Raw genomic sequence first — 24,958 nt, 5'->3', positions numbered from 1 at the left:
AGAGGGATTCTGATTGGAACACTATTAGACACTACTTTCTGTCAATAAACTAAGACAGTACTACTCTATTTGTAAAGTCAGAAAAGTTGGCTTTGACTTAGAACTTGTTTGTAACTGTTAGAACTACTAATACAGACTTACTAGTAATAGCCTACTTGAGGGACTCAAATACAGACTACTACTGATCACTCTATTACTAAGGAACATCTTTACTAGTAAGATTGTAAAGGGGCTAAGTAATAGTACTAAAGTCTCAAATAAAGTATTAGTAGTAGTTTACAAACCTAAGGAATGCTTGAACCTGTTTCAGGTTTAAAGGTTGTAACCAGTTCTAAACTACAGTTACCTTTACTAGATCCATACAGACCTCTCCTCTACTAATTACAAAGCTTAGATAATCTACTAACTCCTGTGTAAAAGAACACTTTACTTCTCAGAGGAATAGTTTATTATCTTAGAGCTACTATAGAACTGCTCAGATTAGTTAGTAATAGTACTTGACTGTCTAGGTGAAGATTAGAATGTTATTCAGATACACACTAACATACTCTAAGTTAATCAGATCTGTAAGGATATGATTCATGAATGACTAGAACATTGTAAGTAAGTTAGTTAGTCTGAAGAACATTATAGTTAATTTGTACAATCTACAATTAGTTCAGAACACAGTCTTCTACTTATCTCTATCTCAGATCCAAATGTTATTGTATTCTTATCAAACATCCAACTTAGTAAAAACTTTAGATGTATGTGTCTTATTAATGAGCTCCTGAATCAGGGGGAGTAAGTACTTGTTTTTAATAGTACCCTTATTAAGACAATAATAATCCTAAACTAGGTAGAGCTTCCTATCTTTCTTTTTGATAAAGAAGAAAGAGGAGACTATAGAGGACTTTAAGGGTTGGATCTAACTGTTCTGAAGATTTTCCTAAAGGAACTTGTCAAGCACCTCCTACTTGTCTCTGTTAAGTAGGTAGACCTTACAATTCTTAGGTTAGAAACCTTTAGTCAATTCAATTGTATAGTTCTAAGAGTAATGTTTAGGAAGCTGGTTGAATTCCTCTTTACTAAAGACTTTAGGAAACTCTCAGACAAAATCTAGTAGGCTAGGTCTATATGTATTCTAGAGTAGAGTTGTTCTAAGAGGGTTTTAGACTGGTTCTGTCTTAGACATTCTTTATATCAACTCTGTTCTGCCTTAACTAGAATATGTGTCCACATATCTATCCTAGTCAAAGAAGAACAACTAGTCACCTTTATTAGAACTGTTAGTAACATTAGAAGTGTTTACATTCACTCAGAATAGTAGTGTAAGATAGTTGTAAGACTTAGAACACTGATTAAACATGAGTGTCTACTCTAACTAGTTAATAGTAGGGTTGTAAGCCTTAAGCTATTCAAATCTAATAAAGATGTCTGTCTTTCTAAGATTAGTAACTCTAAACTCAATACTTTCCTTATAATTCTAAATAGTCATTCATAGTTGGACAAACTTAGTAATCTAACTATTCTGGTTTAGGGTTCTGTCTACATTGTATACTAGGATTGGAAGCAGAATGTGTTGAGTAGGAAGGTAGTATTTCTACACAAAGGCTTTATTAATGTACAAACTAGTACATCTACTGTCTACTAGAGCTATTGTTCAGATCTGGGGGGATTCTAAGAAGAGAGCTAAGAGGACAGGAACTTAGAGCTAGTGTTTAAAACATCCTCTAATAAATTACTACTTGTTCTAAAGGGAACATACAGCTTGTACAACCTTATTATCTAAGAGAGTAAGTATATGTACCAACATTTCCTTATTAACCTCTCTCTTTTGACAAGAATGGACTTATGTTCTCAACTGTAAACTTAGCTGAGACTATCCCTACTTAATACTATAGACAAACTACTGAGTAGTAAACAAGGCTGGGTAGCATTCTAAATGTTTCAAGTTCTTAGAACACAGAAGTAGTAGGTTGGATTGTGTAGATTTAGACTTAGATAAAGTACAAAGAGAAGAATCAAAAGAATCAGAAGAAATAAGAGAACTATCTACTTTTGTTTTCAACTTTTTCCTTTTTAATAAATAATTTTGTTGATTTACTTTTTCTACTTTTTCTACTTTTCTTACTTTATTTACTTCTAATCCTACAGTGTCTATTGAATCAAAAGTAACTGTTAAAAAATCTAAGTCATAACCCTTCAGTACTATATTTACTGTTAGGCCTCTACAAAATCCTAGAGTACATAGTTAGGGTCTAAGAATTCTAAGGTGACTTCTAGATTTGTAAAAAAGGCTTCTTACTACAAATCCTACTTGTTACTCATTATTACTCTAATGATCTAATAGATATACTATTGCTTTTGTAGACAGTTCTTAATTTAGTGCCCTAACTTTCTACAGACAAAGTATGCTTCTTACTTTTAGGCTTCTCTAATGTTTATTAGAATAGATTAATTATAAGTTACAGGCAGATTGATCTGAGGGCTTAGAACTGTCAGAGTTGAATGTATGTACAAGTGTTCTACACAGACTTAATACATCCAAGCTGTAGCTTAATTAAAGGAAATAGTGTGTGTCTTCTAATTAGTGTAAGTAATCAGTTCTAACATTATTCTGAGAATCTTATTAACTAGTTCTGAGTAAAGAGCTTTTTCAAGTATTCTAATAAGGACATTATCAAACCTAAGTACAAATCCTGTCTTCTGGGCCAGGATATTAAACTCCTGAAAGAAGGTATTAGTAGAATGTTTACCCTGTTACAGAGACACAAGCTTGTTCTGTATATTATACTTCTCATTTAGATTAATAAAGGAAGTATAGAGTTACTCTATAAATTCTAAGTATAACTCATTGTTCTGAAGTTGGATCAGGCTTCTAATTTAATGTCCTTCAATCCAGTTCTAGGCCTAGGTGGCTGTATTACCTTCCTTTATAAAGGAGAGGACAAATAGGACACAATCAAGATCTGAGAATAGATTAGTCAAAGTAGTAACTATGTATAGTTTAACTTAACACTAGAAGTCCTCAAAGTACTACCTATTAAAGTCTAAAGGGTAGGCTACATGTACTTTCTTTCTAAAATAGGTTGTAACTTCCAGAACAATTAGAATAGGTTCTAAGGAGGCTAGAGGTACATAGTTGGTAAAGGCCTCTTAGATAAAGGTCTACATGTATTAAGCTAGGTCTGCTTGTAACTACTAATCTAGCAGGACAGTAGGGGTAGTAGTTAGTATAGAAGAGTCTATGTTTACACTACAAAGGAATTAACACTAAACTAAAAGGGGTAATAAATAGAAGAAGGGTGGTAAAAGTTTAAAAAGGTTTAGAAAGTTTAAAATTTAAAAATGTAAAAGGGTTAGGACAAAGAAAAGAGATTAACACAATAGTGAGTACTAATGCCTAAAATGTAGGAGAGTCATAGAGTAGTAATAGGTAGTCTTAATCTAATGTTAGTGACAGTGTAGAGGGGACCTGAAGACTTAGTAAGAGGACCTAGGCTACAACTATTCTACACAACAGAAATATAGAACACAAGTACTAGAACATAGTCAGAACTTATAAAACAGACACACAGAGAGAGTGAGACAAGAGTAGAGTATATAGAGTAAGTCTAAGAGTACAGGACTATCTAGAGTAGATAAGATTAAGACTATAGGACTAGTCTGATCTTGTACACCTATATATACTAAACTACACAAGAGTACTTAGAGAATATGAGTTACTAAGAATGATGAGCTACAAAGAATGAAAGAAAGGAAGGTCAAAGATAAAGGTACAAAGAATAAAGGGATAGACAAAGGGTAAGAGACTATAGAATGAACAAAGAATGAAAGAGTAGTTAAAGGAACAGAATGATAAAGTAAGGAGGGGTAATAGTAAGAGTCAGTCTACATATAGTCTATAGACAGTACTCTTAAGAGACAGAAGTCCTGAGTTCTAGTACAGAAGAGTGTAGAACCCTTAAAACTGAAGGTGTAAGAGTAGAAAACTATAACACTAGACTACCTTTGTTGTCCTACTTAGTAAGAACTCTAACTTAGTATTATTAACCTCTAATCATTACTAATAGGTGATCAATCTATTAGTAGAGAGAGGGGACAGGAAGGAGTAAGTACTAATTCAGTTAGGAAAAGGTAACAAAACCTGAGAACAAGATCTTTATCTCTCTAAGGTTAAACACATACTCTAGTACAGTATTACTTAATAACCTCAACTAGAGACAAGTCATTTAGAATGCTTGTATAGAGAGGGGATCTAGAAAGAGTATAGTGTCTAGAGTAAGAAGTATAAAGGAAAAGACTAAGAGAAAACCTGAAGAGATAAAAGGAAAATATTATACTTACTTGAAGAGAAACTATATAGCTAGCTAGAAACACTTTGTACAAAGACAAAGGACTATTAAAGCTAGTAAAGAGCTAGAGTCAATACTCTGAAGCTTTATACTTGAGGAGGACTAGTACTAGTAAAGGAAAGGGAACTGAGAGCTCTAAAGAGAGACTATAAGAAAGTAGTCTCCTTTATACACTTTACCTATACAGATAGGAAAGTAATGAAGTTATAAACATAAGAACTATATAAGAACAATATGAGGAATACATGAGACAATCTAGAACTTTAGTTGTAAGTTCTATGATTGAATACAGAAGTATAAAGATAAGACTAGAAGTTAATAAGGATAATTGTCTCCTAAACTAAGTCTATTAAAGAAGACTTAGGGAAAGATTTAGAACATTAGTTGTCAGTTCTAGAGTGTATACAAGACAGTCTAGAACTTTGGTTGTAAGTTCTAGGGATAGTACAGAAGTACAGCCTTTTATATTATAAAAGTTATAAGGAGTTATTAGAAGTTATAATACTCTACCTATTAGATTGTGCTCTGGATTAGGAAATCCCCAATTGCCTTATGTAGAATTACTGCTCTTGGAATGTCTCGGATTATCAGACTTCACTATATAGTATATAAGGTAGATACTTGCTTGATGTCTCAATAAGAGAGAGTACTTGGGGCACTCCTGCTACACTTGTCAAAAGGTTATGAGCCTTGGTGCTCATTGAATGCCTCCACACACTTGCTCTTGCAGAATGCCTTTGCCTCCTGCTAGACCACCAAGCCTAAGACCTCCCTCTCCCCCCAAACTCATTACAATGTTGTCTACAACACATACCTTTGTTAATGCTACAATGAAGGACTCTGACGTTACAAAGTTCTTCAAGGGAACAGAAAAGTTGGCTGGTGTGAAGGGATACAAGATATGGTGCTTGTGCATACACAGTGCACTCACTGCCATGATGCTCTTAGACCATCTAGAGCACGATCCCCCTTCCTCTGATAATGCTGGCATACGTACAGGCAACGTTTTGTATCATTGTATAACGAAAACAATAACTGATACAATTTATACAAACTTCATAACACATACGAGCGTTAGAAGTCTCATAAAGGTGCTTTCTGATCAATACAACGTTCAAACAACAATGACACATACCATAGACATATCCATGTTGTTTACAGTAAAAGGGCATGTATCACAGTTTGATAAGACGTTAGACAACATCAAACAAATCTACAGGCAGTTGTCTACACATAATAAAGCCCTCAATAACAATACATACATCTTAGCAATTAATCTTGCTACTCCTCATGAGTATAGATGGGTAGCAACAATGCTAGACAGGCAGATTACCCATTATAATCAACTACTAATGGTTACAGTGGCTCAGAAAGACGTTCTGACACCAGCTAAGCTGATACACAAATTACAAAACACATATACTGAGTATCATTCTCAGTACTCTCAAACGAAACAAGATACTGAACGAGACAGCCTACAAACGAAAGGCAAAAGTGTAGCTAAAGGCAAAACGAAGCCTTACAATAAAGTTAAATGCTACAACTGCAACAAGTACAGGCATATGTCAAAAGACTACTGAAATCCTCCAACAAGCAAAACAACAGAAGCTCGAAAGAAAAAGCATAAGCAAACAGCTACTGCTTCTACTACTGCTACTACACTGTCTCAACCTACACTTAATACAGCAGTATTCATTAGAGACGATAACAAAACAGCATTCATTGAAGACGTTAATGAAACACTGATGCTAGAGTCTACAATTGCAGAAGCCTCAGCATCAAGTTCCAGCAGCTTACCTGTTCAATCTGCTCTATCCACTGAATCCAATGTATTTTCAGCATTCGAAGTACAAGAGGATGGTGTCATGCAAGTAGACGACTTCATGAACTCATTTGACAATACGAAAGAAGTCATTGAGGAGTTCAGTTACAATCCAAACATATGTATCAACACAATACGTTGCAATGATACTGAACTAATACATTGTATTGATATATTGGACTCTGGTGCAAATGTACACACTACTCCATACTTGTTCTGTCTTACAAACGTTTGGAACTCAACCCCAATAAACATTACAATTGTGAATAAATTGTCATTCTCACTTAGCAAAAGTGGAGTGATGACATTTAATGTAAAACTATGAAACAAAGCCAATGAGCATACAAAGGTGAATACGATTTCACTACAAAATGTATACTATCATCCCAATCTGAACTTCACGCTCGTTAGTGAAGCACTATTATGTAAAGCAGGATATGTTTTAACAAAAACAAACAATGAATGTATTATTTATTCTCCTGCTCATACAAAGATTGGTGAAATACATGTACAAAATAACTTGTATATGATAGTTTCTCATCATAACAAACAATCTATTAATGCAATCACTATTGTTGATTTACATTGACAAATGAGTCATGTTAATTTCGATTACTTGTGCAAACTCATACAAGAGTATCCTGAGATTATAAGTCAAAGGATAACAGACAATAAAAATGCACAGTGTACAGATTGTATCAAAGCAAACATACAACACAATGAAATACCAAAAATACGAACAACACCTCTTACACAATCCTATGGAGATCATCTCCATATTAATATATGGGGACCTGCCCCAGTACAAGCTTACAGCAAGTATGAATATCTTTTTACCATTGTAGATGATGCTACACAATGGGTAACTATGCTACCTATGTAGTATAAAAGTAATGCTTTCACTGAATATGTAAAGCATACAACGAAACTCTTTACACAGTACAGTATAAGAGTAAAAACTCTCCAAAGTGATAACAATACAGTGTTCCTAAGTAAAGACTTCACTACATATATTGAAAGTCAAGGAACAATACATAGATTAACAGTACACAATACACTGTAGCAGAACAGAGTTGCAGAACGTATGCATAAGACTATCTTTAACAGTGTATGTATGTGTCTGTTATCAGCAAAATTACCTATGAAATTCTGAGTATATACAGTACAATATCAAACGTTTATTCATAACAGAACACTGAGAGCTACTATTAATTTCACAACACCATATTACAAACAGTATAACAAACATTATCAAATAGATAATATTCGAGAATTCAGTACATATTGTATCATACAGAACGAATGAACACATAAACTACAACCTAGAGGCTAACATGCACAATGGTTAGGTTATGATAACGACAGTAAAGGTCACTTAGTGTGCCATGATAATAAAATTACTGTCGAGTGTAACGTACAATTCATAGACAAACTAATGTCTAGGATTGAAGGGGAGAATAATCATAATAATGATACATCAAACAATGATGAAACTCTTCCTAATAACAATAATAAAGATAAAGAACCTGTCATACAATGCTCTACACAAGAGTAAAGACTGGTTAAACGAACTATAGGTTTAAATTACAAAGACAATATAAACCTAGCTATGTATCTAACAGAATTTAACAAATTCCTTAATAAAGTCTATAATGATCCATTAACGTATTACAATGCTATAACACGTATAGACAAAGATCAATGGATCAAAGCTATGAAGGATGAAATACAGTCACTTCAACAACGAAATGCATGGATATATGCTATCCCCCCTACAAATACAAATGTAATTGGAACAAAATTTGTCTATAAAATCAAAAGACTGGCTAACGGCCAAATAGACAAATATAAAGCACAATTTGTAGTACAAGGATACACTCAAAAGAATGGAATAGACTTCTATTCTGACAACTTATTTGCTCCAGTAACAAAACTATCAACAGTATGATTATTGTTATCTTGGGCAGCATCTAAGAACTACGAAATACATCAGATAGATGTAAAATCTGCATATCTTTACAGAGAATTAAATGAGGACGAACTCATCTATGTGAAACCACTGCCAGGCAGGCTACTTACAGATATTAAACCTGGACAGGTGTTACACTTAAATAAAGTGTTATACAGATTGAAACAAGCAGGTAGATGATGGTACAAGAAGATTACTGAACTACTGCTTAAGATCAGATTAGAACGAGCTAATTACAATCATGCTGTATTTTACAAGAAACGAAATAATAAAACAATTCTTGTAACATTTATGCACGTCAACAATATTACAATTATTGGCAAAACTATTGCTATAATAACAGCATTTAAACATGCATTAAGACAACACGTTGCATTTACTGATGGTAACAAAATACATTGGCTACTTGGTATTGAAATAAGCCAAGATAGACCACAACAAACGATTAGCTTACAGCAAAAGTATTATATTGAAAGTATAATCAAGCATTACCACTTCGAAAACAAAAAGGCACTACAAACGCCTATTACTCCTGGAATAGATCTATCTAACAATACAAACAATACGTACAATATGAACGAAAGTAATAATGAAACAACACTATACATGAATATGGTAGGATTGTTAAGATATGTTGCAGACTGCACACAGCCAGACATATCTTATATTACTAGGCAATTAGTGTACTACTTACAAAAGCCCCAAACGCATCACTACAAAGCAGTGAAACATTGCTTTACATATTTAAAATATACAACAAATTGTTGGCTTCAACTTGGAAGCACGAACGCCTTAAAACTATGAGGCTATTGTGATGCAGACAGACGAATGACAGAAGGACATAAAGTAATAAACAGCTACATCTTTCAATTAGCTAAATCAACCATATCTTGGTCAAGCAAACAGCAAAACCTGGTACCACTATCTGTTTATGAAGCAGAGTTGCAAGTGCTAGTGTATGCTACTCAAGAAGCCATTTGGCTCAAACGATTTGCTGAAGAAGTACTGCAGACTGAATCAGCACCCATTATGATTTATTGTGATAATCAAGGTGTAATAAAGACTGTAAAGTCTGACAAAATAATGTACAACACTCACACTAAACATCTTGATTTACAAAAAGACTTTGTACAATGTTACATTCAAAACAAATACATCAATGTATGCTATGTTCAATTACAGAACCAATTAGCAGACATCCTTACGAAGGCTCTCCACGTCCTACAGATCAAGCATCTAAACAAACTATTAGGCATACAGTCTTAGTTCTTAATTAATGCTTGAAGGGGAGTATTAGATTGTGCTCTGGATTAGGAAATCCCTAATTGCCTTATGTAGAATTACTGCTCTTGGAATGTCTCGGATTATCGGACTTCACTATGTAGTATATAAGGTAGATACTTGCTTGATGTCTCAATAAGAGAGAGTACTTGGGGCACTCCTGCTACACTTGTCAAAACTACCTTATAAGAAAGTGTATTACAAACTAGTGTATAGGAAGTACAGGTTGAGTCAGACAGAGTCATAAGAAGACTACAGAACAATAGAGAGCTCTACTTTATAGGAAAAGTATTATACAGCTTATACAGTATAACTAGTTAGGAGGACTCATAAGGAGTTATTAGAAGAGTGAGAGAAAGTATAGAAGACATAACAATACAGTAAAGGAGTCATTAGAAGATTAATCTAGGATACAAGAAGACACAAACTAGTGTTAGCAGATTAATAGAAGACACAAACTAGTATAGTATACAGTCTGAAAGATTAGCTAGTTCTACTTTATAGAAACAATAGTAAAGAGAGTTACTAAAGTTACTAGAGTAACATTACTCTAGTAAAAGGTATATAAGGAGGCTAGTTTAGCCTTTAAAAAATAGTTTTATCAACTTAAGTTACCTAGTACTTGGAAGTACTCTACTATTAACCTACTAGACTATACTTGTAACTTAACTAAAGTAGGACTCCTCTACCCTCTCACTTTACAAGTCTACAAGTCTTACCCTCTATACTTTATTCTATTACTATTCCTAAGGATTAGGACTAGTAAAGTAAGTATATCTTACAATTAGAAGAGGTCTGTAACTAAGGACTACTAGTCTAGTAACAAAGTAATACTAGAAGTTACTAATTTGACTATAGATTACTTAATAAAGAAGCTAGACAATAAGTACTTTGAACCTTTTATTATTAAGAAGAAGGTTAGTACCTTTACTTACAAACTCTAACTCTTAACAACCTGGAAGTACATACACCTAGTGTTTAACAAGGTTCTATTGTCTTAGTACTATAATCTAAGTTTTCCTTTATAATAAAGACTCTTACTATCTTTACTAGAACTTATTAGTTCTGAACTAGAATACAAAGTAGAGTATATAGTAGATACTAAGTTGGTACACAGAAAGCTTAAGTTCCTTGTCTACTAGAAAGAGTATTTAGTTAAAGAACACACTTAAGAACCTGCTAAGAATCTCACTTATACTACTAATACAATTTAGGACTTCTATTAACTTCATCTAAGTACTCTACACTAACTCTACCTTACAGATTTCCAAACTCTGTCATTCTGACTTATGTTTGAGCTACTAACTAAGTCTAATGTTTACTAATCAGGATGATTAGTTTTAGAGGAGGGGTAATGTTACAGTTTACTACTCTTACACTCTTAGTTCTACTAGTTCTACACTCTTTCATACTAGACCTCAGGACTTCTGTCTCTTAAGTATACTGTATATAGACTATATATAGACCAATTCTCTCTATGACTCTTACTACCCCTCTCTATCTTATTACTCCTTTCCTTTGTCTACCCCTTTATTCTTTGTTCATTCTAAGGTCTCTTACCTTTTATCCACCCCTTCATTCTTTGTTCACTTATCTTTGACCCTCTCATTCTTTATTCTTTGTGGCTCATCATTCCCTGAGTACTCTTGTGTAGTTTAGTATATATACATGTACAAGATCAGACTAGTCTAGTAATCTTAATCTTGTTTACTCTAGATAGTCCTACACTCTTAGACTTACTCTATATACTCTATACTTGTCTTACTCTCTCTTTCTGTCTGTTCTACAAGTTCTGACTATGTTCTAGTACTTACATCCTGTATTTCTGTTGTGTAGGATAGTTGTAGTCTGAGTCCCCTTACTGAGCCTTCAGGTCCCCTCTACACTGTTACTAACATAAAGTTATAATGAATGAGAAACAATAATATAATGATTCTTGTTATACACTACTTTGAACAAACAATAAGAGTAATATACTCTATACAACTATGAAATCAAACAGACAATAGTTACAAATATATTGTGACAATAGTATGTATACTAATAATAGGATATACATAATACTGAAGTATTAAGTTAATATAACTAATACAAACTATTTAAATGAAATAAACATAATGTAGATACATGAACAATTAAAGTCATAACACTAATGACAAATAATATAAAAATACAAACTATAATGAGATAACTAATGCTTTACTATATTAATACTATCATACATAAACCAAACAATGTAATATGATTAAAAATACATATGTATCAATGTGATGATACATTACAGACAAATAAATAATACAATTCTTGTACCAGAAGTACAAAATATTAAATTATGAAGCTTATATCAAATCTACAAAGCTTACAAGCACAAAATGCTATAACAAAACAATCAGTAATGTTTACTAAAACAATGATTACAGATGATACATTATTATATAAATGATTATAGTATTAATCAAACGAAAACATGTTCAAAAACATTAGTATACAATGTTAACATTATAGCAGAAAGATATTTATTCACAATTAAGTATCTACAGTCAACCCAGCTCATAATGGCAGGTAAAACAGTTCACTATAGTGTATTCTTAACATAATGGCCTTACTTGAAGCCTGTGCCTACAACATAAAGAATAACAGAATGAGCAGAAACAGACACACACTAACACAGCTCTAATACTTTTGTTATTAATAGGATAACAGTAAATACATAAGAGTGAGTGAAACTACACTATGACAATTCATGTCAGTAATAGTACTAAGAGAGTACTGACACTATTTTGAAAATGGATAATAAATATCTATAATACAATGAAATATATGAACACAAATACAATTTAAAAGTGAATAACATTCATTCAACACATTGAAATATAGACTATGACTATATATTCATATTTAATTATTGAAAACATCCAAGTTATAATATCTAATGTTATAATACTCTCCTTAAATTCATAAGGATTGAGTAAAATAAAAACATATGCTACAAATACAAAGTATGCAATATGACAGTCAAACACATAGTCTATTAAAGAGTTATAAACTACTAGACATATATACAACTAACAAACAGTTAAATAAAACAAAGAAAACAGACAACACAAAGTAATTGAATATACAAAACAATTACTCAAAGGAAACCTTCTCAAATTGAGGGGGAGTAATTATATGCATTCAATCACACTATAAACAAATGATTAAATAATGCAGAAATGTTGACTATATTACTATTCAATGTTACATATCTTACAAAACATATTTACCAAGTCATTACAAAGAATTCAATGTCAATATAATGAATGTATGAGTCATTCTATCTATATCTTTAAGGTATTACCCTCACACAGTACTATTGAGCTTATAACAGACAATTATATTACAAATCACTAATATATACACAGAGAAGTATGCTACATACAACAATGTCAAGTGGAAAAGTATCTCTAGTATATATTGAATTATACAGAACTATTGAACAGAACTACATCTTCTACAACAGAACATATGTTACATTGAAAATTAAAGATCACACATTACACAAGATTTCCAATACTTAAGGTATGAAATAATATTGAAAGAGTGAGATAATAAAATATATAATTATTTGTACAAGTGACTAGCAAATAGTCAAAGTAATGAAGCTAAGGAATAGTATATATCCTGAAACTCTTGTACAAGCAACTATGATACAGAAACATTAATCTCATACTGATCCAAAAAGGGAAAAGCAGTAGAATTGACAGAATTAACACACATACTGTTGATCAAAACATTAATCATTTGAAGCAGAAGCAATGTGAGACAAATAACATGTCATTTAACAAGATAATTCACCAATTCATACTATATATGATGAATAAAATGATGAATAACAAGAATAATACCTTGGAACATATATAAAAGGATAAAGAACATATCTATATGATAATACAAACATTATTTGAACATAATTCATATATTAAACCAGGCAAGACAGTAAGAATAGTATGTAAAGAACTATGACACTAATATTATTGATTCTACACAACTATATAATCAATTAACATGTGAACAATTCATTTGCTATCATTGTAACAATGAATATAAATGCAAAAAGTATTAGAATTACCAAATGCAACAATGAGATATAGAACAGCATATCTATTAATACAATATAAAGAAAAAGAGACACAAAGTACTCTAACTCAACTTATTAAAGCAGCAAGATACAACACTAGACAAATACTATAATTGTACAAAGTATTATATTAACTAAACAAAGTCATAAAACAATAGTCACAAACTATGTGAACATATTACAATTGTTACAGGCAAAGGAACATAAGTAATAGCTTGAATATTAGGATTACAATTGTGAAAATCCATGATTAGCATTACTATAGTAATAAATAATACAAACACATGTTATAAAATTGTTTGAGAGATAACATATGACAAAAACATACCAGATTTGTTAAAGAACAAATACAGCATACTGTGAATTAACTCAGGATACAATAAAATAAAATAATATATGATATTATACACTAAAACACATTACACAATGTACAGACCAATGTTAAAATGAAAGAAATACCTTATAACCTCAGAGAGAAGCAATCTGGCAATTACAGATTAAGCATCTATACTACAAAGTTAGAACAATGCAAAGCTTCATTCCTATAGCAGAATATCAGTTTATTACTGAATGTGCATAGCATATACATAGTGATGCATAAAGCACACATGACAATGTATGAACACAAACTGTAATAATGTATAAAGGGCATCATAGCAAACAAATACATTTTACTTCTATGATTAATGATTGTATGACAAAGAGTAAAAACAAAACAGAATTCCATCATACATAATAATATTATACAAGTAACAGACAATACAATCAATACAATCGAGTGACATATTATCCAATCAAATAGTAATTAATATTACTGGATAGATAAGTGTTACAATTGAGAGAACATCAAATAACTATTAAACTACATAGCCAAAACAAACAATCTCTTAATATTAAAGAGAGAAACAAACAGAACAATTGTAATAATAATTGTTGTATACATAGTAATACAAATGCAAACTGCTGAAGAGATTCCTACAGGTCTCCTAGGCAAAGTAAACATATGATTGATTTAATAATTAATCAAACATTATAATCAGACAAACAAAATGCACACAGTGGACTTAATGAATACATTGAACTAAACATTTATATTGTGAATATGAATGCAAGCAACAGACAAACCAGTATCAAACATTATATTAGTCTGATCAACTAGTATAAGTTTGAGAGGGGAGTGTTAACATTTATTTTGAATAAATGTATCTAATGTATTACTATACACATATATGTATTATACAGTACAGAACTGTCTCATTACAAAGTGTTATTATACTAAGACATTAATCAAAACATATATCCAAGACAATCCATACTATATAGTATATAAACTAGCTAATACACAGACAATAAAGCCAATCTGAGTAACAGTAGAGTCTACTGAACCCCTACTAGTGTGACTTACCTCTAAGCTACTTGTAAAGTGCAACTCTGAGTCTATTACTACTTTTATATAAACTAACAACACAACTAGACAGGAAGGTTAGGAGAGAGTGCTAGGATATGAAGCAGATGTATAAGATCTTGAGTAGTAGGAGAACTAGTTGGCTGACTGTGGTGGCACCAAGTGTATACTGAGTAACACTAGTCTGATATGGTCCCTTTATACAATTATAGGACTAGTAGGTTAAGACATTCAAAAAAAAGTAAAGCTAATACTATACTGAGACACAGAACAGTTAACAGAATAGAATTGATAAGACAAGACAAGGAGTATACAAGACTTTAAATAGGAGAGTATTATGTAATCAAGTGGCTAGTGAAACTGTGAGATTACATTATATTATTAAGCTGTAGAACTAGAGATAATAAGTAGGTGGATAGGGTGAGTAATGTCTCTAGACATATATACAGTTAGCTAGTAAGTATTATAGTCTGAACTGATAATCATTTAATGATTAGTACAGGTAAATATTATTGTATAATGAATCAAAACAAGATGGCAAACAGCTTCTCTGTAATAGTATCAAATTGAAATCTTCTAGTACACACTCACATTACAGACTTTGTTACAGAACAGTGTGTCCACTAGTTCTCCTTTAGTTATAGCTATAAAGCTGATCCAGTATCAGCTCTACTAGCCATTCAGTATACTCCTGACTAATTGATTATTCTTCTCTATCTGATACAGGCCACAAGTACCCTAGCATTTGTGTTGGTCAGACTAGTCTGTGATCACCATCTAACACACTAACAGATTTACAGAAGTTCCTTACTCTAGATTAGTAACATTCATTGTCAAAGTTAAATTTATTATTGTTACTCATTTGTCTAAGAGGAACTTTACTGATCAGTCTGCTAATAACATACCTTTTACATTATGAAAAAGTCTTAAGTATTGTACTTACTTGTAATCTCATATATTTTATATATTTTATAAAATTTGTCCAATTACATATAATCTTCCTAGAAGGTTAAGTAATGATAGTACAATGTTAGATAAGTAAGTAAGAATACTTTTAAAACTTAGCAATTTCTATTATAATTTTATAAATTGTCAAGTTATAAAAGTGATTATAACACTTTCTAAGATTACAAGACTAAGACATACTTATTTATTTGAGAAAGTATAATATCTGCTTATAATACTTATAAGTTATTACAAGTGTTTGAATTGCTTCCTTTTACTTTGGATACAATTTTTTATCAAATAATTAATAAAATATAATTATATTTAATTATTTAATACAAAATAATAAATGATACATTATTTCTACAGTCCTAACCTCTACACTACTAGCAGCCTCTGTCTTGTTCTTTTGTGAGTAGAATTTGTGTCAGAAAAGGATGAATACATTCTCAGACTGTTTAATGTAGTCTTTGTTACTATGGTTGGTTGGTTACTCAGGACCTGTAAGTCAAATTGTGTGTGTGTATAGGATGAGGTCAAGCAGGTTGTAGAGGTTGAGACTGCACCTGTTAGACAGGTTTAGAGTAGTTAGCAAGTGACAATAGGAGATAAAAGGTGGATGTACTGTGACAGTGTATAGTAAGTGTGAGTAGTACATACAGGTTAAGATCTGGAGTGTTGAATGAGTTGATTCAGGCTGTAGACAAAGCTGTATCAGTATGTATATAATTATATTCTGACTAAAGTATGTATATGATTATATTCTGACTGACATACAATTAGAGGAGTAGTAAACTGAGTTGTTTTTGTAGATTGTAAAGGTGTATCTCTGGGACATACTGTGAGGGATTACCATATATAGTGGACTATACATAGAACCTCTTCACTAAAAGGGTGCAATGTCAAGCTTGGCTTGACACCTGGTCCACACTATATATACTGATAAATGTTTGTGTTCTAACATTACTCTCCTCTCTAGAGTCATGTGTCCTCACATGACCAGTATATAGAGTTTGACCCCAAAGATTACTATTTCTAGCTTAACCTTGACAGTCCTTAGAGGTAGGGAGAGATATCCTAATATAGAGTCCTGGCCCCAGTATTCTAAGCAACTGAGAAATTCACTCCCCCCCTTTTAGGAAGCTTATTCTCAGCCTAATACTTTTGCTCACAGACAACCCTACATCAGGATTGAACCCCTGACTGCTCTAAGCTTGACATTATGTGAGGGATTACTATATATAGTGGACCATACATAGAACCTCTTCACCAAAAGGGTACAATGTCAAGCTTGGCTTGACACCTGGTCCACACTATATATACTGATAAATGTTTGTGTCCTAACACATACTGGCTTGAACAGAGAAGGCAAAGTGGAATGTATGGACAGACTCAGCTTAAGAGGGGTAAGTAGTAGTCTACTACTTCTATTTAATATAGTGTTATCTGCTACACTAGAGAATGTAAATACATGTAGAGTAGACCTGTAGAGAGTAATGTTAAGTATAGAATGGGTGAGGAAGGAGAGTGTATATAGTGTTAAAGAGAGGGTTGTACTATAGGAGTGGTTGTATATTAGTATTGTTGTGAGCACACACTTGTTAACTGTTACTTGTACTACAGAGTAGGAAGTATACAAATGTATGGAAACATTGAAGAAGTCATTCAGTATTAGTTTACAATGCAGATGTGTGAATAAAAATGCAAACAGGAAGGCAAGCATAAACAAAGGAGTACAATGAAGGAGAGGCAACACAAGTAGTAGAGTAAGGAGCAGGAGGGGTGGAAAGGAGACAAAAAGTTGGGAGGAGAGGGATGAGCAACCATTGTACAAGTTATTATGAAGTGGACTGGCTGCTTACACTTTACAATGAAGGCTGGTGTAGCCAGCTCAGTTGTATTGTTACAGGATCTGAGGCTTAGTACAGACATTATAGTAACAGATCAGAGAGACAAATATAGTACTGTTTATTATCTAAATGATTGCAGGTACTGTACCTGCTGGAAGATGCTTGTATGTAGAGGACTGGGCTGGAGAGAATAAAAGAGACAATATAATGTTGGGGGAAGAGGATTAGGGAGATAGTAGAGGTAGGAGGGAAAGGAGTGACAAGAGCAAGTGTGTCATTATATACTCTTGATCTTCTGTACTTGATTATGTAAGCAATATATGAGGCAGTGATCCATCTTAAAGAAGTGTGTACTGTAGATGCTGTAATCTGGCCCTGGCCCTGGTCTGATCCAAGTATAGATATCAATCAGGATTACATCACGAAAAAGTCGCAACAAATGTATTTAATAATAGCAAAAGTAATCTAATGAAATGATTTCATAAGCATTACATTCTAAAATACTACTTGTATTTTACTTGTAATGTAATTATAATGATTGTATATAAATGTAAGAAATATACAAAGTTTCTATTAAACTAAAAACATGTTTTAGAGCAAGTAAACTTACTAATAGTATTATTACAACATTACATGTGAGATACAAGCACTTAACTCCTATTATAATATGCTAAAATTATATTATAAGTTATTTGTAACAATAGTTGATTGATTATAATAGTTATAAAAGTAATACATTGTACTTGTAAGTTAATTACAATACTTTTAGTAAGATAATATGTGATTATATATATTAATATTGTTAACAATCACCCTGTTAGGCTTATAATATAATTTAGTTTTATTTTAAAACTATATATTGATGTGACAGAGGTGCATACATTACTACATTCATGTAAGCCAATCAGACTTTGATTATGATTTAGGGTACATAGCACTAGGAAGCCTATAACACTGGTTTGATATTCTGCTGACTGACTGTTGGTTAAGGAATAGTGATTGAGGGATTGATGCATAAGCTCAACGTTGGCCTGCAGAGAAAAATCATGGAGTTGGAGACATGCTACATACACAATGTTCGCAGTCTAGATGCACGTGTTTTCGTGTGATCGGTGTAATGACGTCAATCTAAGTAGCCTTTACTGGTCCCTGTGACATAAAGTTGGTGGCACCAATTCCTCCTTGGGTCCTTCATCCATCCCAAACCACCGCTATCGCGAATACTCATTAACCATCATGTCTCACAATCCAACGATAACCCAGCCTCCTGTCGCTCGAAGCATCTTACGCAGCGCTGGTTCCACAAACATCACCGAAGCTGATCGCGTTGTGAATACACAGCCAACTCCTGCCTCGACGATGACGACTGCACGAGGTGGGGAAAGCGGAAATGGTGCTATGAGACTTCGTGGTGGATGTATTCCTTGTCCAGTAAGTCGTGTATTTCTTTTGTTTCCTCATCATCCGAAGACTTATTTGTATCACTTCCACTCTAGGACGGTAGCTGCTGCTACATTATTCCCATTCCGTGTTGCTGCTAAAGATGGTCGTGCACTTCGGACTCTGGTATTGATATACGTTACGGACATAACTTGATAGTCAACTTTTGTAATTGGCTCAATGATTTGGATATTACACACCTCCCCGTGGGCACGCTTGTGTTCCCAATTTCTCATTCTTTTACTTGTTTCATTTCATTAGACGCTTTTACACTATACAATATAAACTGAACAAGGTTTTATTTGTACTCTCAATATCAATCTTGCATGGTGCCAATTTTTTAATTTATCTGTGTGGGCGGATGATCGAAAAGAAATTTGACGCAGTACTGTTTAACATTGCGTATGGCACTTCTTTATTTAATTGATAAGACAGTTAATATTGTCCCTCCATTAACTGTTGCCCTTTGGCCAACTTTCCTCTGGTCAACAAACGGAGAGGCTTTGGAGTCATCTGGCGACACTCTAACTTTTCAGGATACTGCACCATCACAAATCTAGTTTGATTTCTCATCGGACTTGCATTTTAATACAAATTACATTCCAACCGTTTACTGTTGTCTTTATGCATGCACTCGACAACTTGCTGTCTCGTCTCAAGATTTCTGACTGTATTTGTGCTTGCAATTTCATCCCAGAAGCAGACAAATTCATCTAATTGATTCTACCAAACTGATCCAATGAACTGTAGAAAGAAATCCTAGTTTCCGTCAAACAATGGGAAAAAAGAAAGAAATCCTCGAAGCCAAAACGATACGAGAAACAAAAGAATTAGAAAGAGATGATGTGGAATCCGAGGTTCCGCACAAAGATAGAAGTGACGAAACATGAAAATGAGAGAAGCAGATAGGAAGATAGACGGTTTATATCCAAACAACATGACAAAATGAACCGAGATGCTGCGGGCGTGGAGAGGGCTTGTAAGGAATTACAGAAACACCGAGGGTAGGATGATAAGGTATATTGAATGACTATAAATAGAATTTAGGATTCCAGATGACGAGAGAAAAAAAAGAGAGAGGGAAGGAAAAGAAGTGACGGGGAGGCAAATGTGATTGAATCCGCAAAATATACAGACGGGCGCGTATAAGAACAAGTGTCACATGTTATCCATAGAGAAAGGAGATGGTTGATAGATTGGAAGGATGCGTATGCCAAGAGACGAGCCCGAATAGAAAAAAACCGATGTACTAAGATGCGTAAGGAATGCTCGGATGTGGGAAAGAGTGGTGGTATAGATCATAGCCATAGGCTGGTTGAAGATACATTGACGTGAAGGGTATAAAACGTGAATAAAATCCAGAGCTGCGGACCGTAGTTGGAGCGGCGAAAGTCTATGACCGTCAACTGAATAATTGCATGCTACAGACTAAATTGCCGTCCCAACCGGGGACACTGGCAACGAGCTCTGACGATACACCATCCCAGTACCAGTGCGAGGTCGTCCGAGGCTTGTACTGGGAGCGGATAGCCGTGACGGGGAGGGTTCTCTACTCACAGTCCGAGTAGGTGGACGTAGAGTTGACGTTGCAAGCATAGAACCGAAAGTACGTCGACTCTCAAACGTAGTAGCGGTTGAGGGTGCCGATTTTGCAGAAAGTACGGGTGATGGAGGCGACGGAAGGCTAGACGGATTTACCTTGCTAGGTGCAGTTGCTGGAGTTGCAAGAAGTGCTGCACGTTGACGATCATGTAAGTTGCGGTTGTAGCCCAATATTGAGCCGGAGCCAGGTGTTGGCTGGCCAGGCTGAAGCATCATACCATCTTCCTCAGTATCAACATACGATACTCTTTGTTGCTGAAGTGCGGGTAAGCGCAAAGGACGAGGCGTCGACATTCCAGTCGACGGAAGTCGAGACGGCGGTATAGATTTTAAGGTTGCTGTGGCCTGAGGACGAAGCTGTGAAGTGCTCTGGGCAGTCCTAACTGACTTTACAGTTAGTGTCTTTACCCTACTGCTGGGTGTTCTGGAAGTCGTTCGACTGCGACTGATCGAACCGGACAATAAGCTCCCCTCCGACTCATCGTATATATCTTCACGTGGTGTCGACGGGAACGGCACGCTGGCAGCACTTGAGTTCGTTGGTGTTGGTGATGTTCGCTTGCCAACCGATTCCGCCACCACTCCCATCGAGTTCAAGGACGAATTTGATTTGGACAGCAGTTGTCGTTCACTTGACATCACGGGGCTTCGTGATAGTGACGATGCTAGACTTGGCGGGGTTAAATTAGTCGACGGAGTCCTGGTCTTCAAAGAGGAAGGGATCGAGCGTGCAAAAACTTGAGACTTCTTAGACGACGAGGATTGGACGGAAGCCATGCTTGTCTTTCGTGACAGCGCCAGTTTTGATAGCCGATCAGTGAACGGCGAAGGTGCGTCCTCGTCCTCACTAAATGATCGTACTTTATAAGAACTTTTTTTAGGAGAGGAACAGCGACATTAACGCACCTATCGCTCCAACCGAGACCAGTCGTCAGTCCGAGGCCCTCTCTGAGAAGTTTACCATCTCGATGGCGGCGCCGGCGCCCCTCCGTGTTGCGTTCATCTTTGAACAACCCTGACTTTGTCATGACAGAACCTAGCGATGCTAAAAGTGCAGAAATCCGGCATTAATAAATTTTTCGTTGGATCGGGTATAAAGACAAGACACACCATGAGTAGCATAACTCGCAACGCTGTCTCTCCCCGAGTCAACAAAAGAACTGCGCGCGCTGAGGGAACTCATTGACGTCGAGGTGAGCAATTTCGAATGCGGTGACAATACACCCTCACGAAGAAGAATATGCGGTAACGGTGTGTGCAGATCAATATCACTATCGCTTTCCTCTTCTGCAGCATCTGGAGAGCCGTTATATTCAGTGCCGAGCATTGCTTCCGCTTCTTCTGCATAGAAGTCCGTGGCATCTGTACCATTTCGCAGTACACCGAACTCGTCCATCTCATTTTCAAGACGCTCATCTACTTGCAGCAGGGAAGGCGACAAATCGTACGCGCCACGATGCCGCGCAATCGCAACACCGTAATCTACAGTCGCATCACCGTCCTCTTCAATTCCACCGTAAGCTTCGGAGTATTCAGAACCACCAGAACGTCTCCCAGACATGTCTTTACGCGTGATGCTCGGCACACGAGGAGGCGGAGTGGATGAAGACGATGATACAGCACTCACGCGCGCGAGAGCCTTGAGCCGCTCGCGCTCATCAGGAAGAGAAGGACGGGCGGAGGTCCTGACCGAACTCCTAGCCGAACTCGAGCGTGCCGAAAGCGATTTCGATGATCGACTTGACCTTGCCGACAGTGACTTAGAGCGCAGAACAGGACGAGGTGTCGCGCACATCATGGCTGCGATATCCGGACTCGTCGCGCCATCTCGATCGCTACCTCGTCCACCATTTGTTCGCCCTCGAACAGCATCCATTGCACCATCTGCGATCGAAGCAGAATAACGGCTCTTGGCAGACTCATCAGAACCAAGTGAAGATACAGACGAGCGCACTCCACGTGGATCAGGAGGTAATGGTTTTCTACGACTCTGACTCATCGTTCTCGTAATCCCATTCGAACTCGAACTCGATGCTGACATTGGCGTTCGCTTTGAAGACTGGGAACTAGTACTAGGGAAGGGAAACGAGCTTGGGGGTGGCCTCGTCCGCGTTGTTGGAGTGGTAGGGAACTGACCTAACAAACTCGGCGAAAGCTTGGACCCTGCTCCCACCATGTCATTGTCATTTCCACCCGTTTCTACACCCGATAGTGAAATGTGCACCAGTGAGGGACTGGTCACCTGCGACGTCACATCGGCACGCATTGCACGGAATGTCTTTCCCTTGGTTGACAGTTCGGGTGGCGAAAACGCACCATCTCCATCTCCCAGTGGCGCTCCTGAAAGCGCAGTCAACTCTGCGAGGAGATCTTCTGCTGTAAGCATGGCATGGTTGTCACCTGGCCCTGCGCCATTCGCACTCGGTACGCTCATATTTGGCGGATGCAGACCTGAGTTCTGCGTATGCTGTATCTGTGTACGAAATAGGTCAGTTATGCACCAATTACGAACGACCGCAAAAAATGAAGAATGAAAGGGTCAAAACATCCAGAGAGAATGTACGACCAGTATAGGAATACAACCGAAAAGTCGCTTAGAATTATCCTAGGAACAGCTAAAGCGCGGATCAAATTCTAGCGATGGCGCAAGCGCCGAGAACGAAACAAAAACCGGAAAAATGACAGCAAAGACGGGTCCGAAACGTAGGGTTGAAACAAATGAATCGCTATGGTGTAGAATAAAAATGTCCAGTAGGAGCGACCAACTCACCCCCTCTTGTTCTTCCCCTCCTAAGTTCGGACTCGGGCTCGTTCTCGATACGGGTGCATTGCTTGACGGACTTGTGCTTTGGGTCGTGTTGAGAGGCATATTTCCTAGCCCGTCCAACATACCGCTCACTCGTGTCCTTAAACACTGGGCCGCACTCATCCCGCTGCGCGTCGTCACCACGCTCGCGATGCTAAACAAACTTGCAGTCGGGCTGTTCATCTTCTCCCCTTCTGTTGTCCGGTCTCTCAAGAAACGCTCACCGACTTCCCGAGGCAATGGCGATGTCAGAGAGTTACCGGATCCAGCTGACCTTGCTGACCCAAGTGCCCGCTCTATTTGATGCTGCTGTTGCTGTCGCTGAAGTCGTTCCTTCTCTTGTGCAAACGATGGGGGGATGTCAATCCTCAACGGAAAAGCGCCAGACCGGGGAGTCCTCGTTCGGCCTTTAAGCCCATCCTCCGTCGAGCTTTTCCTCAATTCGCTAGCTTGTTCGCCTTCAGACGTGATCCTATGTCTCGTTGCAACGCCAAATTCCGAGAAACTCGGAGCCACTGAGCTGAATGAGCTAATCCCACTGCCACAGCTCGTAACGCTCACCCCGCTCTCTTGCCTGCCATGCTCGTAAGTGCTGGCACTTTTGCTTGACCTGCGAGAGCGCAATGAAGGTAGCGATTTCACTGAGGGTGGACCCCTAGAGTGCACGCTTGACGCCGTCCCAGGAGTTTGGGTCTGAGTCGGCTTTGGAGTTGACTCCCCAAAGCTTGCATCTGACTTTGCTGTCGGAGGCAGCGGAGGAAGGGGGACACTCGGCGGGCTTCCAATGTCACTTCCGCCATCACCATCCTGTTGTCGATGTTGACGATAACTCGGTGGAGGAACCGAAGATTGGCGTCGTCTCCTTGGTTTCTCATTACTCTCTTCAATAGGGATCATTCCAACTGCGCTGGTCGGCACGTGTCCAGATGAAGTTGATGAAGTAGCTGAAGCGGATCCAGATACTGGTGTAGAAAGCATTGATAATGCAGCACACGCGGATGTTGGAGCATATGCCGAGGTTGGATAGAATGGAGAACCATTCGAATTCAACGATGCAGGCGATGCTGAAGACGAGAGCGGATTGGTGGTTGGATACGCAAAGCGACCTATATTCGAGTATGAATATGCCGGAGAATGAGGGTAAGCAGAGTTCGGCTGGGAAGATGATGATGGGTATGCCGATGATGAAGCTGAAGAGGCGTTCAAAGACGAGGACGAAGAAACTCGATCACCAAGTGCAGAGCTCAGTCCTGTACCTGTCCCAGAAGGAAGAGGTGAATTTGGTGCCGTGAAATAAACGTGCCCACTGAGCGGACTCGGTAAGATACTCCCACCACCTTTACTTGATGATGTACTGCTACCACTCCCGCTATCCCTCTTC

General features: G+C 36.5%; 1 protein-coding gene across 1 annotated transcript; it reads right to left on the bottom strand.

Annotated features, from left to right (window-relative positions):
• Positions 1-20,143: 20,143 nt before the first annotated feature.
• FOMMEDRAFT_20762 (uncharacterized protein) lies at positions 20,144-24,528 on the bottom strand. Its single transcript, XM_007267333.1, has 4 exons — positions 23,542-24,528; positions 21,882-23,244; positions 21,678-21,816; positions 20,144-21,618 (listed from the first exon to the last, which is right to left on the bottom strand). The coding sequence occupies exons 1-4, from the start codon at positions 24,472-24,474 to the stop codon at positions 20,598-20,600; spliced, it is 3,456 nt and encodes a 1,151-aa protein (XP_007267395.1). The 5' UTR covers positions 24,475-24,528; the 3' UTR covers positions 20,144-20,597.
• Positions 24,529-24,958: the final 430 nt, after the last annotated feature.

The sequence above is a fragment of the Fomitiporia mediterranea genome (assembly GCF_000271605.1).
Source record: "Fomitiporia mediterranea MF3/22 unplaced genomic scaffold FOMMEscaffold_7, whole genome shotgun sequence".
Classification (NCBI taxonomy): Eukaryota; Fungi; Basidiomycota; class Agaricomycetes; order Hymenochaetales; family Hymenochaetaceae; genus Fomitiporia; species Fomitiporia mediterranea.
Note: the sequence above shows the minus strand (reverse complement) of the source record. Positions and strands in the feature narration are given on the sequence as shown.